Source organism: Phyllostomus discolor, chromosome 1 (assembly GCF_004126475.2).
Source record: "Phyllostomus discolor isolate MPI-MPIP mPhyDis1 chromosome 1, mPhyDis1.pri.v3, whole genome shotgun sequence".
Classification (NCBI taxonomy): Eukaryota; Metazoa; Chordata; class Mammalia; order Chiroptera; family Phyllostomidae; genus Phyllostomus; species Phyllostomus discolor.
The window spans coordinates 14,903,701-14,927,070 of NC_040903.2; the positions used below are offsets into that span (position 1 = coordinate 14,903,701).

The 23,370-nt window shown below is 47.8% G+C and overlaps 1 protein-coding gene across 1 annotated transcript; it reads left to right on the forward strand.

The window, feature by feature from the left end:
• Positions 1 to 259: 259 nt before the first annotated feature.
• Positions 260 to 11,727, forward strand: SMIM20 (small integral membrane protein 20). Its single transcript, XM_028506958.2, has 3 exons — positions 260 to 477; positions 10,217 to 10,273; positions 11,025 to 11,727. The coding sequence occupies exons 1-3, from the start codon at positions 369 to 371 to the stop codon at positions 11,060 to 11,062; spliced, it is 204 nt and encodes a 67-aa protein (XP_028362759.1). The 5' UTR covers positions 260 to 368; the 3' UTR covers positions 11,063 to 11,727.
• Positions 11,728 to 23,370: the final 11,643 nt, after the last annotated feature.

The following is a 23,370-nucleotide window of genomic DNA, read 5'->3' on the forward strand; positions in this document are numbered from 1 at the left end:
GCAGAAGGGCATGGCAAGGCAGGGCAGGGCAGGGGACAGTACAGGGTCCACGGAATGGAGCTCAGCAAAAGCTCCAGTCCCAAAGCACCTCTAGTGATCCGCAGGTGCCTTACACCGCGAGGGAGCGCAGAGAAGGCGGTGCGCACAGCTGAGGCCCCGCCCCATCCCGCCCCAGCTCCGCCCAGTCCCCCTCAGGCCCGCCTCTGGCCCTGCCCCATCCCTAACCCCTCCCCTCCCCTCCTAGCCACACCCCCAAGGCCCGGAAGGGAAAGCTGCTCAGCGCCGACCCGACCCAGCAGCGGGAGCGTGATTCCGGTGAATCGGAGGCGCGGGCCTCTGAGCCGGTCAGGGCAGGCCGTGCGGGCGCCATGTCCCGGAACCTGCGGACCGCACTCATTTTCGGCGGCTTCGTCTCCCTGGTCGGCGCCGCCTTCTACCCCATCTACTTCCGGCCCCTAATGCGGCTGGAGGAATACCGTGAGTGACCTCTGATCCGGTGTGATGACCTAGTCCCAGTAACTCCCTGCCCCCAGTCATCTCCACGTGGGGACAGGGAAGGATCTTGGCTCCAGAGTCAGGCTGGCCCGGGTTTAATTCCACTGTGGCAGCTTTGTGACCGTAGGCGAGTGACTCAATCTATCTGAAACAGCACCCTCATCAATAAGTTAACTACTTCTATAATATCTAAAATCAAACCCTCTAGCTGCCCGTGGGGACCCAAAGGTGGTAATTAAAGCAGTCTGCACATAGTAGGTCGACACTAAATACTAGTTCGTACTTACCGTTAACCTTAACTGACCGCTTATCATGTGACAGGTTAGGCATACATTGGATCGTCTCATTTCTGCAACCTCCTTTAGAGGCTGGTATTATCACCTGTTATATAGGTGGGGAAACTGAGGCTCAGGGAGGTTATATAGCATGCCCAAGGCCACACACCTAGTAAGTGGCAAGGCAAATATTCCCACCAGTCCTCTGTCTCCAGAGCTTCCACACACTGTAGCTGGAAGTGGTGATGTTGGGGGCAGGCAGATTGAACCCTAATCAAACTGAGTTTCAAGGTGATTTTCCTGGCAACTTCATTTCCATTCCCAGAGATGTCCTGGGTGGAAATGTTTCTAACCTAAACTGTTAACCTGGGCTTTTTAGTTATTCCTCTTTTCTCAAATCTTTTTTCAGATTCTGCTGTCTTCATTTTAAGCTGGTTGCTCGCATGACAATGGTGGATATCCTGGGAGTAATTTTCCTCCTTAATCATTCAAGTCCTATCATGCTAAAAGCCAAACTCTCCTTCCTTGAGACCTATACCTCAGCAAGGATTAGCACTTTGATACATCTGAAACCATCTGTCAGAGAGAAAATATTAGGCATTAGAGGCTCATTTTGTTCTCCAGGAAACCTGAATCATCTTGAAGTTGAATGAGAGCCAGCCCTGCCCCTTGAGAATATTAGTGGAGGCTGAAAGCTTGGCGATTTGAAGGCGAAAGCTCCGTGTAAATGCTCTGCCCATTACAAATGATACAACATGTGGTTTCCGGAGGTAGAGCCTTTTAAATACACACTTAAATTTCCTTGCAGCTTCTTTTCATCAGCCAAGATTAAAATGGCCTCTCTGCATTCTGCCTTCCAGCCTATGCACTGTGCATGGGGGTAAACAGGGCTGCATGAAGCCCTGCGTGTAATCTATTTCCATCATTTTTATCGCATCCCTGCCACAGGCTATTTTATTACGGCCTTGAGCATTGAACTTGGGACAAGGGGGCCTGCTTTGGATCCCACTAGAAAAGTTTCAGTTTTGAAGACTAGAGCAGTGGCTTTTCACTGGGGGTGATTTTTGTCCCTCGGGGGACATTTGGTTCCATCTAGAGGCATTTTGCTTATCACAGCTGGGGGTGGGGTGGGGTGGAGTGGTTTGCGGTGGGGTGAGTGTGCTACTGGCAGCTAGTGGATAGAGGCCGGGGATGCCACTAAACTTGATGCAGGGCACAGGACAGCTTCTCATGCCAAAGAATCACCCAGCCTAAAATTCGAGAGTGGTGACAAGATGGGGAAATCCTGGCCTAGATCAGGTGATCAGGCTGTGGTTTGTGCCGTGGATCCCAACTACAGCCTATAGAGGTTCTCTGGGACCTGCGTTTGTCTGAGTCACCTGAGACAGACGAGGCAGGCCGGCTAGGTGAACACTTACTGAGTGGTCACTAAATGCATTTTAACTGGAGGGCAGTCTGCACCTGCCAACTGTTATGGTTCAGTTTTAATTCATTTGGCCAGTTCTTATATGAGAGTTGTAACTGATTTTTTTGAACAGATAAATAATACTAAACAAATAGTATCTCCTGAAAGTTTATTGTACATGCTATGTCTGGCACCCTTCCAAGCAGTTCATACATATTAACTCATGTAGTAGTTCCCATACCAGCCCTGTGTGGCAGCTGCTCTGTGAGCATGCTCCCCATTTCATATGTGGATACAATGAGGTATGGAACAGCTAAGGAACTCGTACCAGCACGCACAGCTGACGAGTCACAGACCCAGGGTTTGAGTCAGTGCCCTTCATCGGTACACCATGCACCTCACTGCCTCTCTGAGGGAGTGAGAATGGGGCGTGAGGCAGATGAGGGTCTAGCACATGAGGACCTTCGGGTAAATACTTAACCTTTCTGAGCTCGGCCTCTTTCCTCATCTGTGGCAGTGGAGCTTACAGACCAAATTGACAGGTTTGGGGATGTTTTTAATGAGGTCAACAGGTGAGATAGCACCTAGTATAGTCTTATGTTAGGCGTCCCATGAAAACATTTAACAAAATAAGGACCTACAAGAGCAGGGATGCAAGACAAGGACATTTCAGTGGGCAGACACACCCCTGGGCTGGCTGGCCTGGCAGTAACCTGGGGTCTGGGCAGGTGAGGTGTTCGTGATTATGGGAAACCACTGGGAGGACAGAGCTTAAATGAATTTCAGCTAGTGCTTATTTAGCTTTTTAAAAAGTATTTTTTTGGGCCTGGATTTTAGTAATTACTATGTACCTGTCACTGTGGTAGGTGCTGGGTGTACCTGACCGAACAAGACAGAGCCTTTCTCTCTGTCTCACTTCACCTTTGTCCAGTAACCCCCCGTCCCCCGCCCCCCACCCTGCCACCACCCCGACCCAGTGCCTGGACTCTGAGCTGGTCCCCCTGCTTCCACGCGGCCCCGACTCCCAGCCCTCTCTACTGGCGGCCATGGTGGTCTTCCTGGTTACTTTTCATTGCTCATTTGTACCTTATTTGCATCTGTAGTCAAAGAATGTGCACTGTGAATTTGATTCTTTGATATTGGTGAAGGTTTGCTTCGTGGCTTAGTACAGATCAATTTTTACAAATGTTTTCTATGTGCTTAGAATGATGCATCGTCTCAGGTTGTTGGATACGGGTTCTGTATATATGTTGATTACAGAGCAAGCTCTTTAATTCTGTTATTTATTTCCGTGGATATCTTGACGCCACATTACTAGGTGCACGTAACCTAGAATAGTCTGGAGAACTGTTTCAATTATCATTATGTAGAGCTCTTCATTATCCCTAACATTCCTCTGTCTCTGTTTTATCCGATATTATAGTTACCAGCTTTCTTTCTGTTAATGTTTTCCTGGTATAGCTGTCCTCTGACAGTCTGCCTGAACTGGATTTTTAATCCAGCCTGATCATTTCTTGTCACTGTTAGATTGAGTTCATTTTCGTTTGTTATATTTACTATTATATTTACTTGTATTTTCTCCATCTTACTTTGTGTTTTCTATTCTTCTATCTCTATACTTCCTTTCTTCTCCTTCATGCCGTCAAGCCTTTATTTTCTCCCTCCTCTACTATGTAGTTTGAAAGTTTACATTCTGTTTTTATTATTTTATTGTTATCGTTTACAGTGAGTCATGTCTTCTCCCTGTCTGTGAGATACACGAAGTCCTCCCAACCCCGAGCCCCGTCCCAGCCCTGTGAGTCCCTTCAGCCCCCGCTGTGTGTGTTCCCGACCGAACTGCGGTGTTTCACACGGTCCCCGGTGCTTGTCTCTGCCCGCAGTCTTTCTTCAGGCTCCTGTCCTCGCATCTCACTCCTTTCTCGTTTCCGTTTTCTTCCTCCCGAAATGCACTGGTTACTGTTTCTGTGGTGAGAATGTGTGCCTGGGAAGACTCACTCTCGTTCGTTAGAAGAGATGTAGAAACCCCGGTCTTCAGCTGGGGTGGTTGTCCTGCCGCTTGTTCTTTGAGTTGGATCCTGCCGCTCGACTAAAATAAAGTACTTCACGAGCACTCTGCCATCCTCCGGGTCCAGCCAGTGGAGGCCCACTGAAGTGCTTCCATCGGGAGAAGGGGTGATGAGATTCACTCTTTGTGGGCCTTGCTCTGTAATGAGAAGGAGGGCCTGGAAGGGTCAAGGCTGGCGGGAGAAGGCCAGGTGCAGGAAGGCCGTGCCTCCTGTGGCCAGGGGAGAGGTGGGGGAGGGGACTGGAGCCTGAGCCAGAGTGGTTGTTACGGGACTGGGAAGAAGTGTTGAATTTGGGAGCTGTATTTAGGGAGTCAGCTCCACAGGGATTTGTGACTGATGAGCCACAGAGTAAGGGAGGGGGAGGAAGCAGCTGAGGAGATGGTGATGCTGGTCATTTAGGAAGAAACACAAGAAGGAATTGGTTTTGCAGGGGAGAGGATGAGCTAGTTACAACTGGGATGTGTTGAGTTTCAGGTATCAGGATGTGCTCTTGGAGATCTCCCGTGGGCAATGGGAGGTGCCAGTCTGGAGCTGAGATCTGGGATCTGAGCTGAGCTAGAGATGCAGCGTCATCAGCATTGGACGGGGAAGGAGGCAAGGGCTCCCAGGCAGCATCCAGAGACAGAAAGAGACAGCTGGCCCAGGACCAGGATGCTGCTGGTGAACACGGTTTGAAGAGCAAGCACTTGGGAGAAGGGGTGGTGGCCAAAGCGAGAGCATTCAAGACAGCTCTTCCCAGACAGGGGTGTGGTCAGGCAGGGCCAGGCTTCTTGGAGGCTGGAAGAAGTGAAAATAGCCATCAGATTTATTTTTTTAAAAAGGTAAAGGTCATGGGTCATTTTGTTAAGAATGCTTTAAGTGGTTTGGTAGTGAGCAGAAATCAGACTGCAGGGACTGAAGAGTAAAGAGTGTGTGAAATAGTGTGGGAGGAGAGTGACAGAGTGTATTTGCAGCAGGTCCGGGGTTTAGGGAGAGTTTTGTTTGAGTTTGTCTGGGAGAGCTGGGAGAGCCCACAGGGTCTCTGGACAAAGAAAGATGCTGAAGAGAGAGGATGGGAGTTGGCATGGGACCTCGAGACCAGATGGAGGAGACAGACGTGGACAGAAGGCAGGACACCTCTCCTGCCAGCTCAGGAGCAAGGGCAGGTTCCGACGCAGCTGCATTAGGTCTGACGTTGGGAAGTTGTGGGCACTCCCAGGTGATGACTTCCGTTCTGGTCATGCATGTGTGAGAGGCACAAGCACCAGCCTCTCCGCCAGTCCTCTTGGCTTTGCTGTTTTGCTTCCACCGTGTAGCCACTCCTCGTAGCCCTTCCTGTTGGGTCTCCTCTTCTGTCTATCCCTCGTACGTTTGTATTGTTTAGGATTCTGGGCAGACCTAGGAGAAGCCCACAGTTCTGGGAATGGCAGGGCTGACACCCAGCCCTTGAGAGGTGGAGCCAGTGGCGGCAAGGGAGGAGCCGAGGCCATGTAGGGCTCTAGTGTAGGGCTGTTCAGCTGGGCTGGTGGGACTGGTGCTGGCCAGCCCAGGTGTGGTGAGTGTGGAGACAGGCAGGTTCCAGGGCCTCTGCTGGAATTAGCCCCAGTGCAGCTGAAAAGAGGAGGGGGGTGCTTAGGTGAAGTCCAGCCAAGGAGATCTTCCATGCTTTACAGTCAGGCAAGCTGCTGTCACAAGACTGCTCGTGGGGGTTCATGCTGACATTCACTGTGGTCTTCAGCCCTTTCACTAACTCAGCCAGACTGTACCCAGCGTTATGTGAAGTACAAGGTCAGTTCTGCACATGATGCCTTGGTACCATGGTGACCATGGGGAGATGGCAGTTTGCCTTGGTGGTCAGTGATCCCAAACAAGAAGTGTGGCGACCATTGTGCTTCTGGAGGGGATCCCAGACGTTGCCTTTAGCTCTCCTCCTGTTGGCACAGCACGGCTTGTCTGAAGAGCCCACGTTCAGGGACAAGTACAGACACTGTAACCTGACGCCTGATCTGTGTTTGTATCCTAGAGCTTAGGTAATGATCTTGAATGTGGCCTTGTAACAGCAACCTATATATGGCATTTTAGGCCAACCCGTGACATCAGACCGAATGAGGTCATTTTCTGTAATCCTGTTCGTTTTTAAATTTGTTAGATCTGCAGAAGCATAGAAATCATAGTTTTGTCAAGGACCCTGTGCTCCTTAAGTCCTGTCACATAGGTGACTTGTCCCAGGTCATTTAGCGCATTGCTGGGTGGACACTAGACCCTAACTCCCCAGCCTGTGTGCTGTTCGAGGGTGCCCAGTCTCACTTGACAGCAAGGGGTGTTTAACAGCAGAGAGTGGGTTACGTGCAAGAGCTGTGGGGTTCTACGTTCTCCTGCCGCTCGGTTGTGTGTTTTGCTGCAGCCTGCTGCTCCCAGCTAAAAGCATATTGTGCAGAGTCTGAATACAGTTGAAAGAAATCACTTGATGCGGAAATCATTCTTACCGAGGGGACATTTTCCCCATCCCATGCCAGGTGCTTAGAATATGCTTTTTATTCCTCTCACCGTGGAGTCAATGAGATGCGCAGACACACGAGTCTCATTCTCTCACCAGCGTCACAGAGCTCTCTGGACTCAGCCAGACCCCGGCGAGGGGACAGAAGCGTTTACAGGGTTGGGAGGAGCCGGTGCCACCCTGGCCATTTGGCCCCCCTCCGCCGCTGGTTCACACTCACCCGCGCCCCCCGGCCTGTCTGGTTCCGGATTCCCCGCGCACACCTGAGGACGTTTGTGTCCAGGCAACCGCGGCAGGCGGGCGCTCTGGGAAAGGAGTTTTTAAATTTCATATTTGCTGTTTGAAAACAGCTCCTTTGAAGTAATCATCACGGAACAATCACAATGTTGTTGGACTTTCTTATCCTTGTTTTGCAGTTGTGTAGTTTTCATTATTCAAAAAGCAAACCAACAGGAAAGACCTAAGAACTGTGCAGTAAATTTCTGTTATGTCCTTTACCCAGACTTACCGGTTAACGTTTCACTACGTTTGCTTTCTCCCCATATGTAAAACATAGCATATGTTTACGTACATATGGATACATATGCACATATATAATTATATCTGCGTGTTATAGAATCATTACTGTTGTTCTGCTGCACCCTTTGAGAGTAAGTTAAAGACATTGCGAATTCTCATTCCAGAACACTTTGGCGTATATTTCCAAAAGAACAAGGACATGCTACATAATCACAATACAATGATCCAATCCAGAAAATTTAATACTGATACAAATGCTATTATCTAATATGTAGTCTCCCTTCCATTATTGCCACTTGTCCAGTTAGGTTGTTGTGAGTAGTTGCTTATTATTTTAACTGTCTTTTGGCAGGAGGGGCTGGGGCAGGGGGTCTTGAGTTCATATTCTACACCTGATCAGTATGGCCATCAAGTAGAAGGATATGTTCTCATTTTCAAAGACTTAAGCATTATTAGGTGATTCCTTTTACTGCCATACAGAAACCTGCCAGTCTGCATGTATTACCAGTTTAATAATATGCCTTGGCTCTCTGACTAAAGATAAGGATCTTCAAATAAAACTACAAATCACACCCCTGCCTTAGCACCAGGGGGCAGAATTGGGCTTGCTGAGACTTGGGAAGGGGGTGGGGGTGTGTGTGGGGGGGGGGCTTTTCTAACCAGCATGGCAAAGCCCCAGGCCAGGTGTCGCATATTAGCGTTTTAATCATTTCACTCCTGATAGAAACTCACTCGCTACTGAAAAGTCAGTAATTAGCTTACCCTGATTTGTTCACCTAGTTAAACCCCTGACTTTGACATTGCCCTTTTCCTGAGGTTCAGAGACTTGAGCTATTTCCCTAATGATAACAAAACAGAAACCTAACTGCCAACCTCATCAAGATGTACTTGCTAAACCCTGGAGGACCAGTTTGTTTTAGCGTATTCTGCATTCACAGACGGTGTCTTTGTGTCACGTGATGAATTTGTAGAAGACTGCTTTGGCCTTGGAGTATTTATGAGACATTAACAGATTAAAGGACCAGAGGATACAGATAGGAGGCTAATACCAGTTATCAGTTGGTCAGAACTGGTTCAGCAGATCAGTTTAAATTGCCTGTCCAAGCCAAAAAAAAAAAAAATGTGGTTGCATAAGGACAAGGATTATAAAGAGATTATGGTCTATTTAAAATAAATCCTCTGCCTCTCTCCAACCTCATTAGCAATTAGCAAGAAAGTGTGAAGACAGAGATTCCTTTCTCTTCACTTGGTTCCCCACTGCATTCTAAGAGGTTCAAACACAATTAGGCATTCTGTCCTTGCCGTCAGAAGTCAGCTTCCTTCGGTGCTTGGCAGTCGGCCAGCTCCTTTGGCTTCGCACTGCCTCTCGGAGACGGTGTTTGATACACCAGGATGTCTGATTTCCTCAAATCTGTGGGTCTGGAGCGCTTTCTGACAATTATCTTTTTGAAAACCACGTCACTTCCCTCTCCCATAACACTGGAGAATGGACCTTGTAGGTGTGGAAAATTGTATCTTTCTGACCTTTGTATACAGTGGGTGACAGCACAGTCTTGTACTGATTGGCGTTTTCTAAGAGCATCATGACTGAGACACAGCCACACCTGGAGACTTCGGAGTTGGCAGTGGGGTAGGGCTCTGACCTCCAGGACTTCACCTTAGGACACGAGGTCACCGGTCGAGTTATTTTAGAAAAGTCTAATAACACCTTAGAAGCTCTGTTGTTACCTGCTTCAGGTGGGGGATGCCTTTAGCATATCTCGGTCCAGGGGGCTGTTGCCGTTCACGCGCTGCATCTCAGAGAGGCCCCGTGAAGCCGCAGCCGGCCGTTGTCTGTAATGGGCTTCATTATGCGCCGTCTTCTCTCTGCCTCTCCCGGAATTGGATATCAAGATTCACATAATCCCCATTGCCCAGTGTTTTATTTGCCGAAGCAAAACTTAGCATTGACAAAACTATCAGGTAGGTCACTTAGGATTGACTTTCTGCCACATCACCGGAGAAGCAAATTCAATGAATATTCGATTTGGCAAAACTCTATTTCTCCTACCTTTATGCTTGTGTAACTTTATGAGGATCCAGAGGCCAGAATCAAGAAAAGGGCCTAATATTAAATAAGAGCTAAATGTGGATTTAAAGAAACACTGTCAGCCTGATTAAAACAAAGGTCTGATTACAACATTTAATTACTGTAATTTAGTAGTAAACATCTTTTGGCTCCAAGTCTTTCCTCTGAAAAGCTACCATTTGTTTTTCACGGTACTTAAAATAATAAGTCTTTGTTTTCACAGGCCTTGGGTTTATTCTAAACCACTTAGAAAGATGTGTCAGAGCGCTTGAAGCCCATAGACAGAAAACGCCCAATTTCTCTTGGCCCTGGCCTGTTGGACATCTCCGATGAGATTGGTTAAGCCGCTGTAGCTAAAATGCACTTTCTAATTGGCACAGCACCTGCAATCAATTAGGGAAGCTTCAATTACCCAAACCAAAGCCACCCACCCAAAGATTAATTTTCTGCTCTATTTCCTATAAAAAACATAGCATATTTAGCTCTGGGCCTAGTCCTCCAGTGGAGTCCATTTTAGACGTATAAACTACATCATTTTCTGTTAATTGTACTTGGTCTTTCAATTCCGCAGCCTTCCCCTCCTAATATCACGCCCACCAGTTCTTTCAAAATTGTTCATTTTCTATTGTTTTGTTGCCTTTTCAAAAATGCTGAGCGCACAGAGAAACGATGCTAGTTTGGAGCTTTTCTTTTGAAATACGGCTTGCTTTCTTTTACTGAAAGTACCCAGGCTTTTTGCTCTAGGACCCACCTTCTATAACCTAAAAGCTTTGAGTAATGGTGGCCTGAATTTCATCGCACTCATATATTGGTTTTTAATTGCCCCGTCATTGTTGTGTGTAAATACAAAGACTTCCACCACCACTGCCCCCCTTCTTGCTAAAAAAGTAATTTTTCTATTGTGTTTTTCAGAGAAGGAACAAGCTATTAATCGGGCTGGTATTGTTCAGGAAGATGTGCAACCACCAGGTAAACTTAAAAATCAAAACAAAGGCTCATTTGTACTGTTGTGGGGCGTTGGGAGGTGTTTGCTTTGCAGCAGGAAGAATCTTTTTAGTCCAGAGGCTAGACCATGATTGTGCTGCTTACTTTACAGCGGTTGCCACTTCACAGGTGCCACCCCAAGATTTCATTTTAATATTTCCCTCCAGAATATTTTTTGCAAGTTACAGGTCCCTCTTTTGCATTTGCTAAGTGGGTGTGAAAATGTAACATGTTCGATTCTGTATGAAGCGTGAAGAGCTGTTTTGCAGACTTATTTACCAAGCACCTATTTAAATACTACCCCCACGGGAAAATACTGTTTACTTGGGAGCTATTTTAATTGATGCAGGATTCTGCTTTATACAAAAACTCAGAAGTTCCCTTTATGGCTGGATGGTTCGTTACTTTCAGATGATCCAAGTTGGCTGAGAACGAGAGGTTCCAGCTTATTAACCCAAACTCTTGTAATCTGTGGCAACATTCTTTTTAATTTAGTTTTTAACTAGGCCAGATACGTGTCTTCCTATTGTGGGGCGATTTCTGAGCCATGTAAAAGTCTTGTGGCCGCCACGGCTGCCCAGCTGTCCACCCCAGGGTTCCGGCAGCATGCCTGCCCTTTCGCCAACTGCTTGTCGGCACACCACTCCATTCTGATGTCATTTCATTTGTTGGGGGTTGAGGGAAGTGTAGGAAGTTTAAAAACGAATCCTGTTTTTATTCGCGTTCCTTCCTATAGGGTTAAAAGTGTGGTCCAACCCATTTGGCAGGAAATGAGAAGCCTGTCACCAACTCTTACTATGAAATTAGACATCTTCATCTCTCTACTGCGCAGCAAGCGTGATGAATCACCTCGCTACAGAGCGACGGCTGGAGAAGAAAACTCTGTAATGCCATAAATAAGAGTACTGTGCACAAGGATTACTATTTCCCTTCTTAGGCATCTCAAGAACCCCAGAACAAATCACACCATTAGGAAGGTTTTGTGATTCGGTTTACTTCTCTAAAAATGAGGCCCTCTGGCCCCCGCTGTGTTTGGAGATCTACTCGCTATTCACTATTCAGTCTCTACCACTCGCCCAACTGTGCTGTGATAGGGTACGAGCAACCAGGAGCCTTGGGAGGATCCTAATTTCAGTGAAAAGCCACTGTGCTGAGAAGCCTCATAGGGCTCTTTGAAGACGTTAAAGGGGATAAAATTCTCCGGGGACAAGGTTCATTGTACTCGTTAAGAACAAACCGTTCAGCCGCACTAACTCGTCAAAGGTTGCTGCATGTTGCAAAATAATAAATACGAAGCGATTCATACTAAACGGGAGGACATGCAGAGCATGAATAGGTGTTAAATTAACAGAACTGCAAATGTGTATATTAAAGTGATTTTTACTTCACAGTGGTGTTTTTTGGTAGATCCTTTCTTAGAAACTTATTAAATTGTACCAGAAACGATTTGACTAGATACTTGACTGCGTGGTGTTCATCAGTTTGTATACAAGCAAAAAATTTTAAAGCAAATTGCAAATCTGTTGATACAAATGTTTATGTGTTATGAGGTTCTCCACCCGGTGCTGCAAAGGTGAACTTGAGAATGCTTACTTCTGTCCTTAGGGCTGTCCGGCCCCATACTGGACCATATGCCTTTGAAGACACACATCTTTTCCAGTTTTAGATCTCCCAGAGTGCCTTGCACCTGACTGTAGTCTCTTTAGAGGGGCCGCCTGGTGACATAATTTTATTATTGTCAACTGGGAGTTTGCCTAACAGACAACTCCCAATTCCGTAATTATTGTCAAAAAGAAATAGGATTATTCCAAAATCCAAGTCATATTTTTAACTAGGATTTCCCTAACATTTCATTGACTTATAGTTAACAACCCAATAAAAGAAGTTGACTCACTCGGGGTACGTTTGACCACTATTTTCCTGGGAGGGGCCACCAGGAAGTTGTGTAACTTAAAGTCAAATGTTCTCTGGGTGCTCAATTGAGATTTCTGTATGACTGAGGCAAGCACGTGTACCATCTGCTTTGGAAGATATCCAGGCCGAAATGACTGTCTGAGTGTCGCAGAGGACTTCGGGGCTTCGGTTGCCTGTTTGTCAGATAAAACAGACTTAGTTTAGTCTCCTGAGTGGGATCTTTGTCCTGGCCTTGACCCTGCCCTTGGTTCACCTCTGCGGAGATGAAAGGGGCTCTCTTGTTCTGCTCAGCTGCCTTGATGTTTATAAAAGGATCACTTCCTGTTGTCAGAGGGGTAATGTTGGGCTCTGCTGCCCATACTTGACAAAGGCCGGTTGTTAGAGACGTTACTCAGGAGGATGCACCGAGGGCCTTGCAGTTCATCCACCCCAGGTGTGGCCCCCGGATGCTAAGGAAAGCACTCGAAAGAGAGATCTTAGTCAAATACATTTAGGAAGCAGTTCAAGTTAAGTAAGTCTATCTGCTTCTAATTTGATGATTTCTGAGAGAGGAGTAACATTGCCCAGATGTATTTGATCACAAATACTTTTCACAGATTATCTTCTGGGATTAGTGACCAATGACATCCTTGTGGGAAATCCACCTCTAGACTGGTGCTTCTCCAGCTTTTTGGTCTCAGGAGCCTTGAACACTTGCAAGTTTTTGAGAACTCCAAAGTGTTCCTCTTTATATGGGTGATATCAAGAGAGACCATATTAGAAAGTAAAACAAATTTTAAAGTACTTACAAATTCATGTAAGAACATCAACAACAAACTCACTGGTTTACACGTGTTTTTGTGTAAAACATTTATTTTCCAAGCCAAAATAACTTGATTTCTGTGATGTCCGGCTTAACAGAGTCTCAGCCCAGCTTCTGCATTGAATTCCTTGCTACATCACATGTTATGTAGCCTCTGGGAAACTCCACTGTGCACACTTATGAGAAACTGAGAGTGAAGACGGCTAAACGTTTTAGCTGCATTGTGAAAATAATAGTTCTGACCACGCAGAGCCTCTGTAAAGGTCTCAGAGACCCCTAGAGGTCCCTGGCCCACACTTTAAGTCTAGTTATTCCCCCTCTTGGGATTTAGTCAGAACTTTTGAGAAATGTGTATCTGGTTGCATTACCTCCCTGTGAGTCGCTTATAGCCAACTATGATTTGGCATGTTTATACTGAGGGAGATAATAAGGGAAGGAGAGAAACTGACATTTCTTATTGTTGTTACTGAAATGAAGTTGGATTTTTTAAAAGACTTTATTCATTGATTTTCAGAGAGAAGGGAAGGGAGAGAGAAAGAGAGGGAGAGAAACATTGATGTGTGAAACATCCATCAGTTACCTCTCAGGTCCCTGTACTGGGGACGTGGCCTGTAAACCCAGGCATGTGCCCTGACCAGGATTCGAACCAGTGGTCTTTCAATTTGCAGGCCAGTGCTCAATCCACTGAGCCACACCAGTCAGGGCAGTCCTTTATTTTTTATGTCAAACAATATCCTTTTCAGGAAGACCTGGGTTGACAGTTTTTAAATCTCAGAACCATGAGTAGCCACACTGCTGAACAGCTGGCACATTTATCCGGTGAACACTGATTCGTGTCACTTGCTCCTTGGAACTGACCCGTAGGAAGCTCAACCGCATTTGTGGTCGGCTTTTTAAAAAGCACCTAAGACCTCATCAAATGTATTTGGGCCATTACATTCACTTTATCCTTCCCCCCAGCCCCAACCTTATTTTTTTTCTGCTTTCTCACTTCAGTTTTCTATCTTATATTGTATGTGAGACCCTTCATTTTAAAGTGAGGCAGTGCATAAACAGTATTCAATGGAAAAACCATTTCTAATTTAGTAAGGAAAGTAAATTCACAACAAAGATTAAAATTAAATGGAATATGAAGTGTCTTTAAGAAGGTTTAGGGGACTTCCGGCCAACATGGAGGCATAGGTAGACACCCTGTGCCTCCTAGCACAACCAAAAGAAGGACAACAACAATTTAAAAACAGAAAACAACCAGAACTGACAAAATTGAACTGTATGGAAGTCTGACAACTAAGAAATTAAAGAAGAAACACCCAGACCGGTAGGAGGAGTGGAGACGGGCAGCCAGGCAGAGAGGACTCTTGGCCAGTCGGCAGCCGGTGGATCCAGCGAGGTGGTAGCTGGCAGGGTGGTCCCACATTTGCGCACAGATAAACCAGGAGGAACAACTGGGGAGTGAGACAGACCTCGAAACCCAGGAACCCAGTGCGGGGAAATAAAACCTCAAACCACTAATTGAAAATACCTGTGGGGGTTGAGGCACAGGGAGAGACTCCCAGCCTCACAGGAGAGTTTGTTGGAGAGACCCACAGGGTCCTAAAACATACACAAGCCCACCCACCAGGGAATCAGCACCAGAAGGTCCCAATTTGCTTGTGGGAAGCAGGGGAAGTGACTGAAATCTGGCAGAGGACAGAACAAGTGGCACTGTTCCCTCTTAGACCCCTTTCCCACTTACAGTGTCACAACACAGCTAAGTGGGTTGCCCCGCCCTGGTGAACACCTAAGGCTTCGTCCCTTGTACGTAACAGGTGCACTGAGACAAAAAAAAAATGCCCAAATGAAAGATCAGATCAAAGCTCCAGAAAAAATACAACTAAGTGATGAAGAGATAGCCAACCTATCAGATGCACAGTTCAAAACACTGGTAATCAGGATGCTCACAGGATTGGTTGAATATGGTTGCAAATTAGAGGAAAAAATGAAGGCTACGCTAAGTGACATAAAAGAAAATGTACAGGGAACCAACAGTGATGGGAAGGAAACTGGGGCTCAAATAAATGGTGTGGACCAGAAGGAAGAAAGAAAAATTCAACCAGAAAAGAATGAAGAAACAAGAATTTAAAAAAATGAGGAGAGGCTTAGGAACCTCCAGAACATCTTTAAACATTCCAACATCTGAATCACAGAGGTACCAGAAGGAGAAGAGGAAGAGCAAGAAATTGAAAACTTACTTGAAAAAATAATGAAGGAGAACTTTCCCAATCTGGTGAAGGAAATAGACTTCCAGGAAGTCCAGGAAGTTCAGAGAGCCCCAAAGAAGCTGGACCCAAGGAAGCCCACACCAAGGTACGTCATAATTACATTACCCAAGATTAAAGATAAGGAGAGATCTTAAAACCAGCAAGAGAAAAGGAGACAGTTACCTATAAAGGAGTTCCTATCAGACTGTCAGCTGATTTCTCAAAAGAAATCTTGCAGGCAAGAAGGGGCTGGAAAGAAGTACTGGAATTCATGAAAGGCAAAGACCTACATCCAAGATTACTCTATCCAGCAAAGCTATCATTTAGAATGGAAGGGCAGATAAAGTGCTTCCCAGATAAGGCCAAGTTCAAGGAATTTATCATCACCAAGCCCTTATTATATGAAATGTTAAAGGAAATTAGAAAAAGATAAAAGATATGAACGGTAAAATGACACCAAACTTATAGTTATTAACAACTGAACCTAAAACAAAAACAAAAACAAACTAAACTAACAACTAGAACAGGAACAGAATCACAGAAATGGAGATCACATGGAGGGTTATCAGCGAGGGAGGGGGTGGGGAGAGAGGGGAAAAGGTACAGGGAATAAGCAGCATAAATGGTAGACAGAAGATAGACAGGGGGAGGTTAAGAATAATATAGGAAATGTAGAAGCCAAAGAACTTATTGTATGACCCATGGACATGAACTAAAGGCGGAAAATGAGGGTGGGAGGGGGTGCACAGGACAGAGGGGAATAAAGGGGCAAAAATGGGACAGCTATAATAGCATAATCAATAAAATAATATTTTTTAAAAAGGAAGGTTTAGAGGGTCTACTGATACTGGACACCTGCAAACCCTGTGTCCCGGCAGTTGTCTCCTAGTTATTCCCGCGGCAGAGATGCACCTGGAAGCTCACTAGAACACCTGCTTGCAATGTTCACGGCAGCCACACAAACTGCTCCAAGGCCTGTTGACGGGACAATGACTAGATACACCGAACGGAATACGATACAGCAACGAGAATGACAGTACAGTGACTCTCCTGAGCAATGCTGAATGAGTGAAGCCAGAGTAACAGCTGTTAGAGTTCATTTAGATAAGGAAAAACAGCTGCAGACTACCCATACAGGTACAAGTCAGGATACTGGTTACTCCTGCTTAGGAAGGGGGAGTAGTGATGGTGGATTGATTGGTCATTAGAAACAACTGGGCATCGCTTCAGGGAGTTTGAAAGGCCCTCACCTGGAAGATGCACCTGAGAGGGTGATCCCGGGTCCAGCCAGCTGGGGACTCAGCAGCGGGTCTCAGCAGCTGGGTGTGCTCAGCAAGCCGCCAGGGCTCCCTGCCTGCCTGCGGCTGCCGGCCTCTGGTGCCTTCACAGCCCTGGGCGGGACTCCGTGGACGGTGATTTTACTCTCCCAGCCTTCACCCACACCTGCTGAGTGCCGGAGGCCTGCAGTTTAGTCTCCCTGTTGGTAACAAAACACACAGCTCGTGGGCAACCCCTGTGTGTGGGAAGGGAGCGGGAACAGCCAGGAGCCTGCCGGCTGTTCCACTGAACGTGAACAGCCTGAGGAGGGCAGGGAGCTGCTGCCCCTTCTCTGGAGCAGGGTTCTCACCGAGCGAGCGGTGTCAGCGAAGTCGCCCGCTCCAGCGTCCCAGCTCACTGCAAGCAGCAGGGTGCCCACCACTCCTCTGCTCCCATTCTGCTAAGTGCTGTTTCCCAAACAGACCATCTGAACGCACTGGGAGAAGCGAGGATTTTGCTCCTCACCAGAGTTGGGGAACAGTCCACAGCAGTCTCCTCTTCCTGGGGCTCTCTTTCCGTGACCATACCTGATGAAAATAAAAATGCAAAATCAGGGGGTGCTTTGTTCGGGCCCTTTTGGCTGCCAGTGACAGAACACCAGACCCCAAACAGTGCAGACCGGGGAGTCAATCATGTAATTGACAACTCCAAAATCACAATCACTTTATATTGTCACCATCCGTTTTTTAAAATATAAGTCATAAGTGATGATCACTTGAGAATATGCTCAGTGATATGCCCAGAGCCCTCAGGGAAGAGCAGCCCCAAGGACAGCCTGGTAGTTTCCCATCTCCCCGCCGGCAGATAGGAGCTGCCCTCCCCGCCCGTATCGCGCTCCCTCTCTTTGGGGAACACTCATGCCTACCTCCCACCCCCAGCTTTGCTCATCTCTCTCCCAGTCTGTCTCCCTGCTTTGGGTGGCGCAGAGATGCCCTATGGCCCAGGAGTAGTCACGTGGTCCCAATTTGGCCAATCCAAACAGTGTGCAAACCCCTGGCCAGAGGGATTGGATCTGGGGTGGGCATGTGACCCAAACCAAGCCAATCACGTCTAGCCTCAGTCCACCCTGCGTGCTGGTGTGTGTGGTCAGACTGGCTGAGGGTTTCAGCTTCACCAGCTCTGGAGTTGTCGCTACCGTCTTGCCACCGTGAGGGCGGAGCTGCTCTGAGACTAACACCATCACCCAGGGAAACTGTAGGGCTTAGTAGTCAGGTCATGAAAATGCTGCTTGTACCTCTTAGACTCACCTGTGTCTGAAGCAAAACTATCTCTGGGCTTGCAAATAATGTTAATAAATTCCCTTTCTGCACCCGTTGAGGTTGGGATTTTGTCACATCCAACCCAAAGGGTCTCGGTAAGGCGTCTCAACTTTATATTGTATTCATTTTTCTAAAATGCATTCCACATGTCACTTCCACCTTACACGAAAGAGGTGAAACATAACTCAGCCTTTTGTTATGGCCTGGGCGTCTTGTTATTGTGCAGATATGTCTACGGGGCAGTTGGGGTGGGTCAGACGTTTGCCCGCAGCGCTCGCGAGGCTTCTGACTTTCTGTTGCTCTTCTCGCTCTCCGTCCCGCCTCGCGGTTGTAAGGAGCTAGCTGGCTTCGGCTTCATCTCAGACTTGCTGCTTCCAGTGTCCAGCGAGATTGGAGAGCAGTTAGCCCAAAAATCCTGAATCCGGCATCACATGAAAGAAAGTAAGTCCCTCCGCGTGGATTGAGAGGCTCTGGTGTGGATACATTGCAAGGGCTTTGTGACCCTTTCACATTTTGGGAGGCATGTATGTGCTTTCTGATTCTGCATCGTCCTGGAGAGATGAGGTTTCCCTGTGTTTCTGCGGGCTGAGCCTTCTACTTGAAGGGGATTTCCACACTCAAGGATTGTGCAGCGTGAGCAAAGGCACAAGGGCTGAAAATGTCTTTTACTACTCAGCAAAGTTACTCGGTTTCCTTCAAAGAAGAAACCGTAACCCACAACAGTCTTTCTGAACTCGGGCTGACCTTTAACTTGTTTTTTTTTCTAAAACAGCCCCTTTCTATTCTAACCTCTAATAGCACACACGGACTCGCAAGGGGAGGAGAACAAACAAGGATGCTTGTATCAGAGGGAGCGGCTTACTTCAGGCAGATGTGGAATCAATTTGGGCGAATGTGAGTCGCCAGCTCCCAAGCATCCCTGCTAAGTGAGTGCGCCCTGGAATACAGCGGGGCCACTTACGGCTCATCAATGAGATGCCGGGCTATTGGGTAAACACATGTAGGGCACGCAGCTTGCAGTCCTTGCGGAGGTGAGTGAAAGCCCAGAGGGATTACGCTCCTCGGAGAAGCTCGGAGGAAGACAATTGTGTTTAGGAAAAATGTTACCGACGACAGGTTTTGAAATTACTAGGAAAATGGCAGCTCTGGTGATGGATCTTACGGAATAAGCAAAACCTGCTTTCTAAAATGGCTATTTTTTATTTTTATTTCCACTCCCACCCGATGTAGGCTCACATTACACACATAAAATAGCCAAGCGCGGAACCATTATTTGGTTTTTTAATCAAGAGAGCAGAGCTTGGCTTTCTGCTGGTCCCTGCCGTGGAAAGTTCCATCCGAGGCTCTGGGGAGCAAGCCAGGCGACCGGCAGGCGGGGGCTCCCAGGAGGGTCACTGCTTTTCCTTCGCTAACGAGACATGGAGCGTCTCAGTCCCTTATGGTTCCCCGTTGACTCTGCACCAGCTCTTGCCAAACACAGTGGTTTCCAGTGACGGTGACCGCACTGCGGTGAGTGGGTGTCAGAGAGCTTGGCACAGCCAGTCCCCAGGGCCCTGGCCTCCCGGACGTGTTTCCAGTGAAGGGAGGGGGGACAAATGAGGGCAGCTGCTTCTCCGGCCTCTAGAACGCCTGGACCGATCACACAAACATCGTCCGTGTCACGGGCTGGACTGTGTCCCCTGAAAACTCTCGAGTTGAAGGCCTAACACCCAGAGGCTTAGAATGTGACTATTTGGAGACAGGATGTTTAGAGAGATGATGAAGACAAAATGAGAGCCCTGGCTGGCATAGCTCAGTGGATTGAGCTCGGGCTTCGAACCAAAGTGTTGCAGGTTCGATTCCCAGCCAGGGCACATGCCTGGGTTGCAGGCCATGACCCCCAGCAACTGCACATTGATGTTTCTCTCTCTCTCTCTCTTTCTCCCTCCCTTCCCTCTCTAAAAATAAACAAATAAAATCTTTTTAAAAAGTAAAAAAAAAAGAGACAAAATGAGGACCTTAGGGTGGGCTCGAATCCAGGATGACTAGGGCCCTTCTAAGAAGAGGTTAAGACATAGACACGCACAGGGGGAAGACCATGTGGACACGCAGGAAGAAGACAGCCATCTACAAGCCAAGGAGAGAGGCCTCAGAAGAAACTAACCCTGCCAATAACCTTGATCATGGGCTTCTGGCCCCCAGGACTAAGAAAATAAATTTCTGTTGTGTGAGCCCCCCATCTGTGGTACTGAGTTATGGCCGCCCTGGGCAACTAACACAGTAAACACCTGCTGGATGCTGTTGTATCATTTCTTGTGAATATCACTCTGAAAAAAATCTCTTTGTCCTTTGGGACCAGGGCCTTAACTTGAGGCTGAATTTCCCCCACGGTTTACCTTGTCTGCCTTCCCGTACTGCCCATATTGCTCACCCACATGGCCCTCCATCTGAGCTCAGCGAATCCCCTCTTGGCCCCCAAAATACCCGTGGTGTCTTCCTGCCCCTCTCTGTCCCTCTGCCCACTGCCAGGCCTGTGGAATACCCTCTTTTCTCCTCCTCGCCCGTCCAAACACTGCAGTGGTTTCCACACCTCTCTTAAATTTGTGCCTGCCTCTGGGGCTGCCCTGACCTGGCCAGTGTGAGGGGATCACATTCTCCTTTGGCCCGGTTCACACCACCCACTTGGCCTCAAGGGGCCTGGCCACCTCGGGTTATGATGTCATTACCAGCAGGTGGCAATTCTCTCCCACCTTCAACTCAGGCCGAGGCCCTCGGCGTCATTCTCGCCTCGCTCTGTCTCTCACAGCTGAGGGTCAGTCTGGCTGGAAACCAGTGGACTCTGCCATGCAAATACCTCCAGACTCTGGCCCCTTCCTGTCCCCTCCGCTGTCATCGCCATGTCTAAGCCACTGTCTGCTCTTGCCTAGATTGTGACGACCACCTCTTAACCAAACTTGGCCTCTGTCCTTGTTGCCTGTGGTGGCCAGAATTTCAAGATGGCGCTGTATGCTCCCCGCTTCTGAGGGTGGGCAGGACCGGTAAATATGAGGGATGTTACCCTGGGATTCATTTACTGACCCGTTGACTTTCGGGGATACCTTGGTTGGTCCTGCCTAATCAGATGAGCCCTCTGAAGGGATGGGGTCCTTCCTAAAGGAAGAGAGGTGAAGTGTAAAGAGAGATTCTCCTTCTGGCCTTGAAGAAGCAGTCACGTTGTTAACTGTCTGTGGAGGGGACCACATGGCAAGGACTTCAGAGGGGCCCCTAGGGTCTCAGAGCCACCCCCATCCAAAAGCTGATGAGAAAGTGGGGTCTCAGTCCTGCAACCACAAGGATCTGAATTCTGACTACAACCAGCAAGCCTGGGAGAGGGCCCTGAGCCGCATATGAGATTGAGGCCCCAGCCAATACCTTGACTTCAGCCTGGTGAGACCCCTGAGGTGAGGACCCCGCCAACCCAAACTTGGAATACTGACTCAGGAAACTGAGACAACACGTTTGGGGTGTTTCTAGCGACTAAGTTTGTGGTCATTAGTTACACAACACGGATAAGGGACAGACCTCACCTCAGTCCAGTCTCCACACATATGTCAGGGTGATACTGTGAGAGCACAAGGCAGATCACGTCCCTCTGCCTCCCAGAAACCTCCAGCGTCTCCTGTTGTTTTGCAATAAAAGCCAAAGGCCTGGGACATCCTCCACGATCTGACCTCTCCCGCCTCTGACCTTACACCCTGTCACTTCCTGTCCTGCTCTCTCTCCCTCGGGCCCAACGGCCTCCTCACTACTCTAGGCTGCATGGGGCCTGCTCATGTTTCCATCTCAGGGAGCCTGTTCTCTCCCCTCCAGTTCTCTCCACCTCCAACTCTCTCCCAGCAGATTTCTCCACCGCTCCATCCGTGCTCTCCTCCGGGTCTTTGTCCAGAGAGCTGCCCCTAATCTCCGCACTGCAAGCTGCAACCTCTCTACCCCGAGCCTGGCACTCCTAAACCCCTTTAACCTGTTCTAGTGCTGTTTACATGTTTACTGTGAATGTTATTCCGTAACACTATGTGTAATTCATTTATTTTTCATCCATTTTATATGCCACAAAAGCAGGGGTGCATGTCCCTTTTGTTTGCTGACGTATCCAGGTACCCAGAGGAGCAGTAGCACTAGCCATCAATACTTGTTGAGTGGATGGATGCACAGTTGTGACTGTTCACAGCGAGATGCTTTCTGTTTAGTCTCTCTGGAAAAGCAGCTGATGGCCCACTGACATCCCCTCAACGAACTTTGGAGGTCACCTACAGATACTTCCCAACAAGCAGACGCCCCTGGACCTCTGACCATGCTCACAGGGCAACTAAGAACTGCCAGGCAGTTAACCCCGAGGAGCAACCCCCGGCCAGTGAGGGGTGGGAGCTGGTGAAGAAGCAGCCCCCCTTTCCTGCCCCTCCACCGGACCGAACGCCAGCTGTGTGCAGCAGCAGCCCACTCACTGACGCCTCTCCGCTGGCTTTCTCGTTCATTCTGTTCCACCTCCCCCTTCTCACATCACCTGCTGCATAAATGACAGGGTCCATGTTTCAGGGTCTCCTTTTGGCCCAAAGGAACCTAGACTAAGTGCGTTTTCCGGTTTAAGATATTATGGTTGCAAGCCATGTTCTTAAAAACAAGCTTTGGGATTGACCAGCAAAGGAACCCTTACATTTACCCCAGAGGAGACTGCAGGATTTATACCCTTAAATATATTAAACGCAGAGGACTATAGAGAGCTTTTAGCTCACTGGATCCTAAGGATTCTAGCAATGGGTTAGGGGTGGAGTCCGACCAAGGTAAGAATGGAGATCTAAGAACTGCTCGCAATATTCTGACAGTGGGAGAGAAACCATCCATTTACCAATAACGAAACCATGTGGGCTAAATGTTAACATGCACTCTTGGGGGTGAAAGGCATCCCTCGTTATTATGGCATATTATTCTGATCAAAAGCTGTTACAGTTATGGATATATGATTAATTTTTATGAAGAGGGGAGACACCTTATAAATTCATCAAGGGCATTGGTGTTTGAAGGAATCTTTCTAAGTAGAGGCTTTGGGTATAGGCACAGTTGGAAACCATTCAACTCACTGAAACCCCAGTCTACAAAGAAGGCATCTGAGGCCAGGCAAGGCCCAGAGACTTGGCCAAGGTCGCTCAGCTGGGGGCTGAAAGCCAGGGCCAGAACGTGGGCCTCTAGCCTTCCAGTTCCACACTCTTGTCACTTTGCACAGGAAGGGACTTTGGAAAATCTGGAATTGTTGTTTCATCTGGAGAGTATTTTGATAGAGCCAAAATTTTCCTCAAAAAGCACAGTGACTGAATTTTACCCATTAGGAAATAAATTAGCAGCAATGACAAACTGCTGAATATTTACAACATCAAATGAGCTTCTCTGTGGGAGACAGCTGTCTGGCATGCGAGGACTAGTACTAAAAGCACATTCACTCACTCTACAACCATGCAGTGTAATTACGCGCCTGGCATGGTGCCTGGCACACAGTAGGTTCTTCATGCCTAACTCTTTGACTTTGGATAAGTGACATGG